The sequence below is a fragment of the Octopus bimaculoides genome, chromosome 5, assembly GCF_001194135.2.
Source record: "Octopus bimaculoides isolate UCB-OBI-ISO-001 chromosome 5, ASM119413v2, whole genome shotgun sequence".
NCBI classification, from domain to species: Eukaryota; Metazoa; Mollusca; class Cephalopoda; order Octopoda; family Octopodidae; genus Octopus; species Octopus bimaculoides.
Window position 1 is genome coordinate 60,037,846 of NC_068985.1, and position 17,636 is coordinate 60,055,481.

General features: G+C 34.9%; 1 protein-coding gene across 1 annotated transcript in view; it reads left to right on the plus strand.

The window, feature by feature from the left end:
• LOC106872502 (serine/threonine-protein kinase SIK1) overlaps positions 1-12,616 on the plus strand; it is a 69,590-nt gene extending 56,974 nt beyond the window's left edge. Inside the window, exons 5-9 of the mRNA XM_014919520.2 lie at positions 1,955-2,000; positions 4,196-4,320; positions 4,555-4,678; positions 5,668-5,888; positions 7,321-12,616. Coding sequence (XP_014775006.1) covers positions 1,955-2,000; positions 4,196-4,320; positions 4,555-4,678; positions 5,668-5,888; positions 7,321-9,642 — 2,838 coding nt within the window. The 3' untranslated portion in view covers positions 9,643-12,616. The remainder of the gene's footprint in view (positions 1-1,954; positions 2,001-4,195; positions 4,321-4,554; positions 4,679-5,667; positions 5,889-7,320) is intronic.
• The last annotated feature ends 5,020 nt before the right edge of the window (positions 12,617-17,636 follow it).

Here is a 17,636-nt window from a genome sequence, read left to right on the forward strand (position 1 = left end):
CTCTCTCTCTCTCTCTCTCTCTCTCTCTCTCTCTCTCTCTCTCTCTCTCTCTCTCTCCACCATTCTCTCACTACCAAACTCTCCTCCCAACCTCCATTATACAAAATATTTATGGAAATCTACCCCTGTGCCTGCAAGCCTACCCCACCTCTTAACTCTTGTGTTATGATGCAACACATCAACACCAACAGATGCAGCAGAAGGTGCAGCTGTTATTGAGACTGCAGCTACAGTAACTACCATTGCTCACTCCTCTGACTTCTCCCCTCCACACATATCTTTTGAATTATCGTTAGAACAGTGTGCATTGGGAGATAGGTCTGTGTGTGTGTGTGTGTGTGTGTACATGTTTGTGTTTTGATTCTTTGTGCATGTGTCTGTGTGTCTGCCTACTCACCATATCTTCATACTCTTTTAATATTTATAAACACGCCAGTCTTTATTTATATTAACTATCATACCTTATTTTGATAGAGCAAAGAAATGGTGGGGAGTGAAGTTGTAGCATTCATGCCTTGACTATGGTAGTAGATATATATGATCTTTTTGTCCTGGGTCAACTGTGACACAGTAGATCAATCATCAAAGTATATCAGCTGTGAATATTTTAAGAATATCCTTTCTTTATGTAAGACAGGAGTGTGTGGTCTGAGGGGCATTTAGTTACTGTTTCTAGGACGTCATATGACCATATAGTTTGTTCATTGGTATGATTCATCTGTGATGATGTCATCATCATCATCAAGAGGCAAAATGTCAAAATGCGAGACCTTGTACCTATATTAGGAATGTTTACAATCATAAGCACAGGCGTGGCTGTGTGGTAAGAAGCTTGCTTCCCAACAACATGGTCCTGGGTTCAGTCTCACTGCATGGAACCTTGGGCAAGTGTCTTTTACTATAGCGTCAAGACAACCAAAACCTTGTGAGTGGATTTGGTAGATGGAAACTGAAAGAAGCCCATCATGTGTGTGTGTGTGTGTGTGTGTGTGTGTGTGTGTGTGTGTGTGTGCATCTTTGTGTTTATCCCCCATCACCATTTGACAACCGGTGTTGGTGTGTGTATGCCCCATAACTTTGCGATTCAGCAAAAGAGACTGATAGAATAAGTACTAGGGTTTAAAAAGTAAGTCCTGAAGTCAATTTATTCAACTAAAACCCTCCAAGATGATGCCCCCAGCATGGCCTCACTCAGATGACTGAAGCAAAAGATAAAAAGATAATTAGAACAGCTGTGTGATAGAATCTTTGGAGTGGAACATAATAATGGTTAGCAATACTGATTGGTGAAATTAAGGCGGTCAGCTGGCAGAATTGTTAGCACTACGAGCAAAATGCTTTGGAACATTTCATCTGTCTTCACATTCTGAGTACAAATTCCACCAATGTCAACCTTGCTTTTCATCTTTCCATGGTCGATAGAGAACCAGTTTAGCAAAATTTGAAACCATAAAGTGGCAATCTGGCCTAATCATTAGCATACTGGGCAAAGTGTTTAGCAGCGGTTTGTCCATCTTTATGTTCTGAGTTCAGATTCCACCGAGGTTGACTTTGCCTTTCATCCTTTCAGGTTTGATAAAATAAGTACCAATTGAGTACTAAGGATGATGTAATTAACTTAACCTGCCCCTCAAATCGCTGGCCTTGTACCAAAATTTGAAACCAATATTGACTGGTATTTATGTCAGATCCCATTTTCACATTTCATCCTCTCAATGTTGATAAAGTACCTGTTATGTACTGGAAACAATCTGACTACAATCTCCCCTCCCAAAGTTGGATATGACCTGGGGTTTTCCAGTGAGGTGTAACCAAGCAATAAAATATAGAAATTTTCCAAGATTTTTCCAGTTCTTGCTGCTATTGATAAACTCCACATTAAATGATGCAGAATCTTGTATAGCTTCTACATTGTTTCTCTGCTAATAAACTTATTTTTGATTCTGTTCTCTAGGCTGAAAATTTACTCCTTGATGCTAATATGAACATTAAGATTGCAGGTAAGTTTATATTTTCTAATTTTTTTCTTTTATATTTTTAATTTACTTTCTTCTTTTTCTCCTTTACTGTATTGTTGTCACCAGCTGGAATGGACAGTGGTGCACAGTTCTTTCCTCTAAACCAAACCAATGAAAAAAATTAAAATTTCATCAAAATTTTCTTGTAATTTGTATATTTGTTGTGTACATACACACACATGTCAGCATAGAAAAGCAAATGGAATAGATAATTAAAAATAAACAATAAAATCTCAAAAAAATAAGAACTATTAAATTTGCTTTAATGTAATGAAAAATAGGTTTCTTATTGCTCTCCAATATTAATGAGTACTTAGAGTATATGGGTGGGGTGGATTTTTTCTTTTTCTTTTTTTTTTTTAACATCTGCTTTTTCATGCCCACATGACACAGCATATCAGGCTGGCATGACACAGTACATCATGCTCCCATGACATAGCTTTTTACAGCTGGATGTCCTCCTACTTGTCACAAGCCACCTTACAGTAAGAACTAGGTGTATTTTGTAGTGCCACTGAAACTAGTAAATCCCTTCCCCCACCCCCACCCCCACTACTTTGTATCTGTTTCCTTTTTTTTTTTCTTTTTAGTCACTTCTCTTCTAAACAGGTTACTTGTGTTTTGTTTGTAAAACAAGTTTCTTCTCTTTCTTGCTTGGTAGTGGAAGAAAGCTTTCATTATACGTTTGAGGCAGCCAGGTGTAATATCTTGGCTGAATAATGAATTGGTCCTTGTTCTGGCAATTAGTAATCACTATGTACATATACATACTAATAATAATGATTTGTAACCTAGGCACATGTCACTTTTTTGTAGTGAATGGAGTAGTGAATGACATCAACTCCAGTTCATAAATGGTATTATTTTGTGAGTCCTAGGGAAAAACTAAAGTAAAATGCAACAGAGTTTGAATTCAGAACATAAAGTTGACTAAACATCTCTAGAATAAACCTTAACTATTTCCAAATAGACATGAAGTTTGAAAAATATTTTTGTTATTCCTGCACAATTAGTTGAAGTTTTGTAAAAGTTAAGTCTCCTCTGAAACATCCCTTGAGGTTTTAAATCTTGTTAATGCCATATATATACATGTCTGTGTGCGCATCTGTATTCATTCTGGGATGTTTTCTGATGTTTAATATATATATATATATATATATATATATATATATATATTTCTGTATGAGTTAGAGGTTGAGAAACCAACTAAGGGATAGTACCTATTCAATATACTGCTGGTAGTGTACCCAATTATTCATATCCAAGTGCTAGTTATTGCATAGCAATCTCGCAGTTGGGTATTATATATGGGCAGGGGTAACAAGTGGTTTACCCTTGATTTATACGGCAAATAAGAAAACAGATGTTATATTCTCTCCGTTTTCTTATTTGTCGTTATATATATAAAACAGTTTGATTCAAATTCGTTGGTACTCTTAAGTTTCAAGCACAATGCTAGTTATCAGCCATTTTGAATTTTGAAACTCAAGGGTACCAACGAATTTGATTCAAACTGTTTTGATCGATACATGTAATTCCCAATAAATTGGTTGAGTACCTTTATGTTTGGGCACTCACTTGTGTGTGTCTGTGTGAGTCTATATATATATATATATATTTGAAGAAAAGCAACAAAAATTCAATGGGTTATAGCAGTACGTACATTTCGTACAAACTTCATTTATTCATGTAGTGAGAACACAACATAAAATGTACAATGAAAATGTACTCCTCAGCTGCATAATGGAATTTCATTTTAGAAAGTCATTTTGTAGATGTGTGCAAAAAACAAGAGTAAGAGAAGAAAACATACCATCTTGACTATGCTGCTGTTCAACAGTCTAGACTGTTGAACAGCAGCATAGTCAAGCAGAAGCTATGATAGACTGTTGACCAACACCATTCAATTTTTTTTCTCCGTGTTTTTCTCCTTGTTTTCTCCGTATTCTTTCTGTTGAAGAGCGTAGCTCGAAACGTTAAAGACTTTCCGTATTCTCGAGCGTCATACTAATACATCCTTTTGTTGTTTACACCACCTGTCCTCCTCTGTTATTGATTTTTTCCTTCATTCTCTCATATATATATATATATATATATACATATATATATATATATACATCCACTTAATCTCTGCCGCTTTGACATGTGTAATTCTTAAATGTTGTTCCATTGTATAGATTTTGGATTTGCCAACTATTACAAGCCAAATGAACATCTGAACACTTGGTGTGGAAGCCCACCTTATGCTGCTCCAGAGGTGTTTGAAGGCAAGAATTATCTTGGTCCACAGATTGATATATGGGTAAGAATTTGTCTCTTCTGAATATTTTGACCACACTTCTGTATTCATTCTGGGATATTTTCTGATTTTGAACTCTGCTCCTCTGAAAAAGGGAAACTCTTATATAACATTTATCATTAATTATTACTACTGTTTATCACTACATACACACACGCACAGATTTGATATGTACATGCATGTATAAACAAAAGTTATTTACTGAAATGTATTAATTCATTTTCTTTTCTCTTATAGAGTCTGGGTGTTGTTTTATATGTCCTTGTTTGTGGTGCTTTGCCATTTGATGGAGACAATCTTCAGACTCTACGGTATCGTGTACTTTCTGGTCGATTTAGAATTCCATTTTTTATGTCAACTGGTAAGTCCTGATTTTCAACCTAATTAATTTTTTAATGTATTAGCTTATAATATTCACACTGTAACTCTCTCTCCCTGTCCACATTTTCTCTATTTCTGTCCTCACTTCTCAAAGGATCTAGTCAATCTTTAGGCACTGCTGCTGCTTCCTCTTCAAATTAATGTGAAATAATATGATTAATCCTCTTCAGATTAATGTGAAATAAGAATAATACATTTAGAGTAGTTTATTTACACCTGATTGTGGTAAAGGTGCTGTGTAGAGTGATTATATGATGATCTCTTTGTTTTTATGGTTTAATGTCAAGTGTGAGGTGGTGAGCTGGCAGAATCATTAGCACACCAAGCAAAATACTTAGCATTTCATCTGTCTTTGCGTTCTGAGTCCAAATTCTGTTGAAGTCGACTTTGCCTTTCGTTCTTTTGAAATCGATAAAATAAGTACCAGTTGAGCACTGGGGTTTGAACTTACTAGCCTTGTGCCAAAATTGAAACCAGTATAATGCTAGGTGTGACCATTGTTACACCTGGCATTATAGGGTCACACTTGACATTATAGCATAGGGAGACATTGAATGACAGGGACAGCTGTTTATGGTCATCATAATTGGTTGTTGCTCATCCAGCAGACCAGCAAGCAAAGGCTTCCATTTGTAGCCATCCCTTCTTTTATTAACTCAAAGTGTAACTAAGGTTATAATATTTAGTATGTTCTTTCTATTTTGAGATGAGAAAATATGAGTTTAGAGAGATTTGGTTATTTCATGCAGGTTTGGTGCCCATGTAAAAGTTTCCTCATTAACTCCTCACCAAAGTTTGGTCTGATATGAGTGTTGCCACACCCAATTCTTAAAAGAACCCCATTTTTCTTTTATCTCCCCTCTATCTTCCTAGCCCTGATTCTGCTCATTCTTTGCCTTACCATCTTTTCCTGAATGCTTAAACCAACATTGGTAATATTCTCTCCTCTTCTCTCTCGCTCTCTTTCAGAATGTGAACAACTGATCCGTAAAATGCTGGTGTTGGATCCAGCCAAACGGTACACAATTCAGCAAGTCAGAAACCACCGTTGGATTCAGGAAGATGGTGGACCTCCTAAAAGTCTGCCCCCTAGTCCTGTTATTGGTGCTAAGGGTCAAGTTGGAGAGTTCAGTGAATATATTCTACGCCAGATGCACAGTAATGGTATTGATCAGCAACATACTATCGAAGTAAGTTCCACTTGCATCTCTTTCTAGGGGTTGGGAGCTATTTATCTTCCCTATATTGCATATGATGAATCCTAAACCTGTTTGAATAAGTCACTGGTTGAGTATTGGAATCATAAAAGCTAAAAAATCCAATTCTAACCAATCTTATATCCTAAAATGAAATTTGTCAAGCAGTTCTAATTTCTATGAGTAAATGTGCAGGTGTAACTGTGTGGTAAGAAGCTTGTTTCCCAACCACATGGCTCTGGGTTCAGTCCCACCTTGTGACACCTTGGACAAGTGTCTTCTACTTATAGCCTCAAGCTAACCAAAGCATTGTGAGTGGATTTGGTAGACAGAAATTGAAAGAAACCCTTTACATATATATATATATATATATATATATATACATATATAGAAAGATATACGTGTGTGTCTTTGTTCCCGTAAATTAGCAGTTCAACAAAAGAGACTGATACAATAAGTACTAGGCTTAAAAAAAATAAGTCCTGGGGTCAGTTTGTTTGACTACGACCCTTTAAGGTGGTGCCCGAGTATGCCCACAGTCAAATACTGAATCAAGTAAAAGATAAATGGAAGAGAAAAATAGTCAAACAACAAACACAAGGACTGCTGAGCCATATATGTCTTCAATCATCAGCATCTTTGTTAGTTCAGAAAGACTGATCAAGTCTTTTAAGGCCAAGGAAGACACTCAAGTAATGTTGTTCAGTTCCAGACTTCCTTGAACTTCCATGTTCCATGCTGGCATGTGTCGGACAGTTTGATAGGATCCGTTAAGTTCAAAGACTGCATCATGCTACACTGTGTACTTGGCATAGTTTCTACAGTGGTATGGCTTTTCTAACACCTAACCACTTTACAGTGTGTACTTGGTGTTTTTTTTTTCATGCCACCAGCAGTAGTGATGTTGCCAGGCAGCTTGCAAGATTACAAACCCCTTGGGATAATGGTGGGCGGAAACTTTGTTAGTAGATGAGGGATTCAAGTATGAGAGAAGGGTCCTGAGCTGAACAGGTTTCTTGCTATACAGGAGTTACATGACTATTCATATTTTAGAATAGACAGTAAGAATTATCAGGGTAGAGCTGGGAAGAGATAAGAATAGTGATGATGAGGTCTCTGAGTTGATCCTCAAGATGAGTAGGGAGTGGAGTGGAGACAGAAGTACCAGCGGTATGGGTGTGTAGAGATTGCAAGAGTGTATGGAGGAGTTATCAATGGGGGATGGTTGAGAAGAGATGTGAATATAATGAATGAAGAAAAAGTGTTGAGGGATAGATGTAGTGAATGGTGGGGATGACCCATGATGTGTATATATATATATATATATATATATATTCATTCATTCACACATACATACACTCTTACTCATATATTTATTAATGTATTATATACTCAAATATTTTCTTAATTTCGTTTCTATTTTCAGTCTCTGAAAAATAATGCATATGATCCATTCAGTGCAATATATTATTTATTACTTGATCGGCTCAAGCAACATCGTAGCAGTTTTCCTGTTTATAATCAACTGGATGCGCGAAAACGGCGACCAAGTCAAATTGCTGAACAAGCCATGAATCCACGTCTTGCTTCCACCCAAGCACCAAGTGTAGTCCCAAATCCAGCTTACCGCGTGCAACCACTCAATACCAAGCAAAGTTTGTTCACAAAAACTACAGACTGTGTCCCTCCAATTGGGCCATCAACGACTGTCCCACAGCACACCTCTGGCTATTCAGAAAGTTCTGATACAACTAATCGATCCACTGCTAATCCTCCACTGCCTGTAATCCCATCTGTTTTACCCCAAGCCACACCTATTGCCAAGCCAGCATGCCTCTCTGATGTACTGTCTCAAACCTGTCTCAAACCTTCACACACTATGACAAGCCATTTGATTACCTCTTCCATTGATGAGGGTGTTGAGGCAGATATATCAGAAATAGATAGTTATGGTTCGGACACCCGGACCAAAATGCAAAAGTTTTCTGATACATCTGACATATCGCCCCAAGTAAGTTCTGATAGTAACCAATCTTCACCTTTCACCAGCTTTGATTCAACATTAGAGGCAGACATTGGTTTAAGCCAGACATCTTACTCTCATGCTGGATACTCAACGGCACCATCTGGTCAGCAACCTGGCCAAGGAACAGTCATTTCCACTACAATCCCTACACCTATACAAAGTCCTCCTTTAGTATCAACTCAAGTAAGTGCTGATTATTCTCAAGACCGAAACGAAACACATTCACCTGTTGACTTCCGAGAAGGAAGACGAGCTTCCGATGGACAAATGACTCAAGGTATGATTGCGTTTCGCCAACAGCTGCGTGATACAACTAGAGCCCAGGGGATAGCAGAACTCCGGCAAGAATTTCAAGAGCTGGCCAGTAACACTGGACCCTCAAAAGGGACAGCTGAAATAAACAAAGCTCGTTCCCATCGTAACTATCATGAGAGAATGAAGTGGAGACAGTGGTCACTGGAGGAAGCCCCAGCCTCCAAACCTCGACAGCTGATAAAGCGCATGAGTTTACCTGCTGAGACTACTGATATGCAACCTCACAGGCTCTTGGCCCTGAAACAGAGCATGCAAGTTGAACAGCATCTTGATCAAGTCCAGAGTGAACCAACAACCCAACTATTACTTCATCATCAAGGTGTCACTAACACAGCTACAGAATATCACCCAGGTGGTAAGAAGATATTGCAGCATCTACGTCTTCAGCAAAAGAGGCAAAGTTTCCACAAGCAATCTGTTCTTCAGCACCAATTCCAGCAACTGAATATTGGTTCTAGTGGCTCCAATGTGACACCAGCTTCCACCCAACAAGTAGCTCCAACTATCTACCCACCTATGCAGTACAGTATGTATTACATGACACCACAAGGCTTTCCCAACACAACAAAGGTAAAATCTACAACTACAAAGCTGGCCACTGTAAACCAGCCTGTCTCGACATTTCAACCCCACAATCAACAATCCTTTCAATCAAGGCCTTCTGATATTACGTGCTACTCTTTCTCCCACCAACCTACTCCATATTCACAGCAGGTAATGCCACAAAAGACTGTTTGTCCTAATGAAATTTTACCCCCAATTTCTTCAACTCCATCATCCCTCATTTATGAAGCCAATCAGAATCAACAATTCATAGACTCATCAATTCCTTCCCAATTTGCATCACCTTTATTATTGGTTCCCAAAGAAACAGCAGAAAATGTCAATACAAGCTGTTACCCTTCTTCATGCGAAGTATCTGCATATGTACAGTCACAGAAATCCGCTAACTTGTGTAATGCACTTCACTTAAATTCTGTACAGACTCAATTGCAAGCTGGTTGCCGAGTGGCGGCACCAAATTTTACTGGTTGTGACCACCAAATGACAAATCTTTCTTACGCATTGTCTCCTGTTGAAAATAATAGTAATACAGCAACCTGTGATCTCACAGTAAATAACAACAACTTTTTACATTCAAAGCCAGAGCATAATGTGGCCAGAATGTATTCCCCCTATACAGGAACAACAACCAGTGAGATCTCTGCCAAGTGTCTGTCAGCAAAGGATTGCTTACCGCCATATACAAACATTCAGGGTTCTGACCTAAATTTTAAACACACTTCTGTTCTTGTAGAAAGCAATGAACAACACCGAGACTTCAGTCAAACCAGAAACTTCACTGCTAGTGAGAACCAGACAAATAATGGTACTTTAATCTGTGACGAGCAAATGGAATTATCCTAACCATCTTCATGAACATTACACCATTTTCCTTTTGTTATGTTTTTTTGTTTTGTTGTTGGTTATCTATTCATTTTGTTTGTTTTTGTTTTGTTTTTCTCCATTCCTAGACATGGCTAGAGTTTTCTTCCAATATTTAAATTTACAGCATTATTTTTGTTACTTTACTCTTATAATTTTATTGAACCCACACACATCTTCTATATTTGCACACACACACACACACACACACACACATACATATGTATGCACACACATAAATAATATATAGTTTAATATCATAATTTCAGTGTGTCTTTGAAGAATGGTTTGCTCACTGATTCTACTGTCTCGAAGTGGTACTCTACTATGCACATTTTATATAGTAAAAAAAACAATATTTTGTCATCACACACTTCGAAGTAACATATTTATATTCCTCCATAAAATTAATAAAATCCATTTTATATTTCCTTTCAAAACACACGGGTAGCATTGTATTTGGAGTTAAACAGATTTAGGAAAAGTTGGTGTCTTTTTTTAATCATTTTATCTAGCAATGTTGAAATGATTCTAAAATATTGAAGTTTACTGAGGAATTCAGTCCAGTATCAGGTTGGCATTGCAACTGGAATTTCTAAAAAACAGAAACAAATTAAAAAAACTCAAGAATATCAACAAGATTTTCTTTGAAACTTACCAAATTTATGTCATCCTGGGTCTAAAGACTAGGACTATAGCTAAAGTGTTGAGCTTAAGTTACTCAAGTTTGCCATATCTCATAGATGACATTGCAGACAATGAGAAGGGAGAGTGTGAAGTAAAACTGACCATTCTTCTAATTTAGTCTTTGACAATAGAATCAAAGTAGCTTGTATACTGAGCATTTCTGAAACAATTAAATCTCTTATTCTTTTACTCTCTTTATCTGTCTGTATATCTATCTCTCTATCCATCCATCTTTCTATCTATTTATCCATACATCTCACACTACTCTACCCTACTCATATAAAAATAAATTGTTACTTTACAAAGATTCTAGAGAAGGTTCTGATGAAATTAATCCTGGTGGTTGTGCTGTCCAGTACAACAGAACACTACATCAGTTGATTTCAGAGGAATTAGTTGAGTACCTCATAATCTCCAAGTTCAAATTTCATCAGAGTTACTTTTACCTTTCCAGAGTTGATTAAAAAATTAGTTGCATTAAAATACTGAGGTTAATTATATCTAACTGAAAATACATGAAATTAATGCTCTTTTTGGAAAATCATTGTCCTTGCAACATTCTGCTTCCCTTCCTCTGTTAGCTGAAATGTCTTAGATATTGTTCAACAGAAAAATTATCATTATTAGTAGTAGTAGTAGTAGTATTATCATTATTTGAAGAATGTTGGGTTGGAAGAATTGGTAGAGCTGAGGACAAAATTACCTTCATGGCTGGTATGTCCCTTTATAATCTGCTGTAAATAAGTACTCTGGAGAGTTGTTAATTAGTAACTGTTGTAAATATCAGGGTCACTGTTTAATTGATTGGTGATTGCTGATGTATAGTGGTGTATGGAGAGAAATCACCTATGCCTAGCTGTCTTTCCCTGGTTCCACAATTACATAAAGACAGTCTTCAGAATTACATCGACACAGTTCCACTCATTATACTATATATTTTATAATTTATATATAAAATATATATATAGTTTCCTATTTATGTGAGGATTAGAAATGAAGAACGTGTCTCATGGAATTATTTGACCTACTCTGTAAAGATAAATGAAATGAGAGGTAAAGGGAGGGGCAACAGAGACTGTTGAACTATTAGTACGAAACTTGATAGCATAGTTTAGAATCCAGGAATATATTTTTCAAATGTTTCAACTTGGAATTGTAGTACTTTGTTAGTTTCTTTCTGTAAAACAAATAAATGCAAATTTTGTTGTTGACAAAAAAAAAAGTGAGAATGAAAAACCCCCAAACACACTGGTGCTGTGTTCTACATTGTTGAGCAACAACTCCTTAATTCCTTTCCAAAGTAAACATTTGTGGATTTTTGCTCCACAACTGTTAGAAACTATCACCATCGGTCCAATGGTGCTGGCTGATGAGTAGTTTTAGAATTTGACTATTAGTTATAGCAGAAGCAGCAGTAGTAGTAGTAGTAATAATAGCAGTAGTAGTAGTTGTCTTTGAACTTATCTCCTCTCCGTTTATCAAATGATGCCTCATATTATTCTAGCTAATTAGTAATTTTAGTGATAATTAAAAAAAATATCTCCATTGGTCACAATGTCACTGTATTCATTTCATTAGTCCAGAATACATGTATTTCAACTAATTAGAATTTTGTATACTAATGTAATTTGGGTGTGGAGAATAATGAAATGTCTTGAGCGATTCAACTGTATAATAAATGTATTTTGTAGAATGTTAGAAAATCAATATATATTTTTGCTTTATTTCTAAAATTCATTAAAAAAAAGTTTTTTTTTTTAAGTGAAATTATGTCAATACATTAATAAGCATTACTTGGATGGGATTTTTTTTGTTTTGTTTTTTTTCAATTATTTAAATTAAATAATTATTTCACGAAAGACTGACAAATGTATGATGTGCCTGTGAAGAAACTACTGTTTGAAATGTGTAAAAGCTTGAACATGAAGTATTTGTATTTAATGATAATTTTTAGAATGAAATGTTTATCCCTGTGAGAATTAAAATTCAGCATAATTGTGTGCATTGATCTGTTTAAAAAAAAAATCTCCTGTCTGATTCTTAGAAATTGCCAAAATTTTTACACTTGGAATAATTTTTACACCTGTAACAATATTTTATCAGGAGTCAGACTTTGAGCCCTCATGAATTGGGGTGAAATTTATGTAACACAGCTTATTTAAAAAAACAAAATTTTTTAATCACACCAAAAACATTTTTAAATTGTACAAAAAATTCATTTTCCCAACATTTTTCCAAACAATATTTTTGTCAGAATATTGTTGATTTTTTTTTTTTTTTTTTTTTTTTTTTTTTAAATTTTAAGAAGTCTTTTTTTTTAGTTATTTTAACTATTAACAGTTTATTTAAAATAACTTTGTATGGAAACTTCTGGAAATTTCAAAATATTTTCCCAAATTTAATTTCTTTGCCAGTTGCTCTTCCATAGCAAAACTAAATCAACTTCTTTGCATAATATTTGTTATTTTCTTAGAGTATCTAGATATTTATTTTTTAAACCATTTTTCTAGTTTTTTTAAAAAAATCTTTTTATTCTTTGTTTCAAGGTAATCAGAACTTCACTGCTGTATATAAATCACATTTTTGTTTACTTTCTAACAAACAACCAGCCAACCAACCAACCAATTCCATATTACCATTAAATGGCACTGCACTTGAGTTCCATACAACAACATACCACTGAAAACCCTCTGTGATATTAAGTCCCTCATCTCTTAACATATTAGTGGCTATGCCAGCAACTATACTACTAGTGGCTATATGAACTACCGCTAGTGGCTATATGAACTACTACTAGTAGCTATATTGACTGCCACTAGTGGCTATACTATTATACTACTGGTGGCTATATTAACTATTATACTACTATATTAACTACTGTGCCACAAGTAGCTGTATTAACTATTATACTACTATATTAACTACTTTACCACTAGTAACTATACTAACTACTTTCTTCTGAAATATCTGCATAAGATTCCAAAGAAATTTTGCTCCCTTGAAATTTCAAATTTTTTATCTTTTTTTCTAATGGAATGAAAGCTGGCCATGTGTATTAAGCTGAAGAGGAATGGTTTAACAAATTGTCATTTTCTGACATCATTATTTATTTTTCTTTCTCTCTATATCTATCATTCTCTTCCTATTATCAATAGTTCAATCAATATTATTACTAGGTGAGGGAGGGGTGGAATTATGGCCAACTGAATAAGCTTCCTTATGTGTGGTCTGATTTGGGTCTCTAAGCTAGTGATGTATTTATTTCTACTTACTTTGATTTAAAAGAAAAAGTCTCTTCATACCTTGTTAAGTGGTTTACTGTGACTAATATTTCAACTTCTGTTATGTGTATCTTCTCTTATCATTTATGACCTGACCCACCACCATATTGTCTGTGAGACAGAGTCATCTTATACATATATGGTTCTAAACATGGAGGGAATAAGCAATATAATCAGCTTACACTTTTGTAGACTCTTGCTGTAAACACTCTCCATCTTTATAACATTCTCCCCTCCTTTCCTTCCAACTCCTTTCTCTATTAATCTCAAAGGTACAGTGGGTGAGATCAGCTCTAGTATTTCACTGGTATTTAAAGGAACAAAAAAAAAACTGACCTCAACAGATTTGAACTCAGAATGTAGTCTGTTGTAACTGTCAACCATAAGGTAACATTAACTAACTATATATAGGCTTTTATAATACTTTGTTACTTTAATGGTTTCATGTTAAAGAACCTAAATATGGAAAGGGAAAATGAACAATCATCAGACATGGATGAATACAAGGGTATTACAAGTTTATAAATACTGTATTAATGTGCTCTCTATAATTTAATGTATGAGTGCCTGTTTTTTTTTCTTACATATGTAAACTCAGACAACTATATATATGTGTGCATGTAGAGAAAGGGAAGAGGTGCTAAACTCTTGTTAGGTCTTATCTAAAGCACAGTTCCAATTCTTAGTTGTAGCTGCTTCCCATCAATTAGTTATCAGTAATCTCATTGAGAAATTCAAGAAAATTTCATTCTCAATTTCTCATCCATGTAGTGGATGTAGTGCTGACTGTGAAGAGCCAAATTATAATACTTACACTACTTTACTTGAAAATCAGGTATGGGTTACTGACAAGAAGGACATCTGGCTGTAAAACAATTTCATCTAATCCAGATATAAAACAAATAAACGGTGTTTTGTTTGCTGTTTTCATAGGTTTGTGTATGTGAATTTGTTTCATTCTCATATCTTTTTGAGATTAATTTCTCCAGAAGATCATCATCATATACGAATAAACATATACACACATACATGTATATGTGTGTGTGTGTCTATATGTATATATATGTACACATATATATGCGTATATATTTACATGTATATGTGTGTTGTATGTATATTTACTGGGCTTAATTTAAACAATCGTATTACCTGATCCCTTATAAAACTGGGTACTGTTCTTCATTATAAACTAGGGAAAAGTGGAAGATTATATATTGGAAAATGTAAAGCTGCAGTAGATAACTTTAAATTATCTAGTTGATGGGCCCAACCATGGTCACATGTTTAAGATGTTCCTTTTGTTATCATATGTTCCCAATTCACTTCTGTTGCATGGTGCCTTGGTCAAGTGTCTTCTACCTTGGCCTTAAGTCTACCAAAGCTATATCAGTGAAACTAGATGTAAAGACAAACCTTGTAGCTGTTCACTGAAGGACTGTACCTGTTGTTGAGTAGTGGACTTAATCTATTGCCTGATTCTGACTGCTTTTGGGTTTCATTACAGACCAGATCTCTCCCATTTCTGCCTCTGTTCCTCACCCCTACCCAGAACCTTATAAAAGTCAAAGCTGCTCTTCCTCTTAATTTGATGAAACCATTAATAATAAAATAATTAATTTATTGCCTCACATTTCTGAGTTTAAATCTTGTTGGTCATATTAGGTGGGTACCAACAATGTACTGGGGGTAATATCAAGATATTCTGTTTATTTGTTTGAAGAAAGAAGTCATTTAAAGAACAGTAAAGTTAACACTTTTTTTTTTTCCTTTCTCCTATTTTCTTTAATTGTATTAAAATTATCTTCTGGGTTTCAAATTTCATTCTCAGACTTCTCTGTGGTGTACAGAAGAACAAATAACAGTCTCTAGAGAGAAAGAGTGGGTTCAATAGATTCTCTGACAACTCTTTTGTTCCATTTAGTTTGGTATAAACATTGTCATTTCATGTCAGAAAGTGTCAAACATATTTCTTTGTTTTGTTTTTTCAATAATTTTTTTTCCTTTTGAGAAATGGTTCAGTGACACAACGTTGTTTATCATTACCATCATCATCAATATTATTATTTCTATTATTTAAATCTGCCTTTTGTTTTGAAATGGTTCAGTTTAATAGTTTTAAGCTCATTTTATATCTTGATTTTTTTTTTTTTTCTCACACTTCCTTGCAAGTCTTAGAGAATTATGTTAGTGCCATACATTTCAGCAGACATGGTTGTTTTCAACTATATTCTCTGGGTATGGTCAAAGAACTCGTACAAACATACATACATACACACACACAACTCTTTGTATTCTTATTGTGCTTTCTCCTAGCAAATGTCTGTAGAATCATTAAGTTTAAAGTGGCCAAGATAGTTTGTTGTCAGAATGATCAAAAGGCCGCTTGTATGAATCAGTTCAGCTCATGGTGAAATAGGTACCATGAAGAGGTTCAACTGACAATTGTGGGTAGCAGGAATCAAGGAATGGAAATGCTAAGATCTAGTGAGATCTTCATGTGTTATTGTCAACTGTTGTAACTAACAGGAACATTGTAGTTGGAACTCAGCACTGCAAGCTAGCTCTCACTCTCTCTTCTAAGAAAATCTACTTATAGCTTATCTGGGAGTAAATATATCTTCATTGACTAATCCCTACAGAAACTGGGAGTCTAAATCTGACCTGTTTAGACTTTTTAGTGTGGAAAGATTTAGCTTCTAATTAACTTGTATTGTGACACTGAACATAAATCTTCTTATGGATCCAGAGAAGGCAACAAATAGCTATATTCCTCACAATTCTCTCTTTAAGATATCCTTCATTATCCACTGGCTCATGAGATCGCAATCAATTGTCAGATTAATCAATATTTCTCACAATATACTAAATATTTATTTATTCAAACAAATGTTCACGACCACAAAATAAACATTCCTCATAGTGTGAGGAATGCCTGTTGTTGCTTGAAGCAACATGGGAACCAAGGCATTTTAGGTTGAACACTAGCAACAACATGGTCATGTGTTTAAGTTTTACTATTTCAACCACTTGAGCAAAGCACATAACATCCTGCTTGCTACAGATTCCACTCTTTTGTCGTGATTGAAGTAGGAAAAATGTTTGGAGATATACAGAGTACAGCAAAAAGAAGACCTCCCAATTTCACCATGTAAAGTATGTGGGGTTTTTCTGCCACACTCTATATATCAATGACCCTTTTATCATATTTACAAAATTTCAGGCTCACCTAATGTATAAGATGATGATGATGTATGTTAAGTAGTTAATGGATCATAAACATTTAAACATCATAAAAATTACCAAATGTTAACCCTTTAAATATGAAGGACCTCTACAAGCAATTCCAATTGTCATACCATTTTTTAAAATGCATGAAAATTCAGTTTTAAATTTATTTTGCACTCTGAATAATGTTGATAATCAGTGTACTTAATGGGTTAAAAAAAATTATATTCTGATTTTTAAGACAGCAATAATTATTATTATTACTATTATTCCAAAACCAATCTTGCTTTCTTAATCTTGAATTTATCAGAGTGCTAACCCAATCCAGGTGATGCAATCTACCCTCACCATGAGATTTGTCATGGTCTTAGAAATTTAGTTGACATATTTTAAGAATGTGTTTATTTGATACCATAACTAAAACTTGAACCCACTTCTTAAGCATTCATTGAGATAATCTGACACTGATATAACTGCCATTAGACACTTCAGCAACAGAGCCTTTACAATGGTTGCTTGCCCTATTAGAAATAACAGCCAAATTGTAGGTTATATTGATATAATGCAGTTGCAGGTGGCAGTTACCTGTTTATAAAACCTCATTTTGATATCCTATATCACACATTATTATATTGTCATTTAATAAACTCTTCAGGCAAGGATGTCATACATTCTTTTATTTTTCTAAGGAAAATAAATAAACCCAGTATCTCTATATTATGTATTGGTTGAACTGCCACCAATGGGTTTTCTTTGTATTTATATATATATATATATATATAT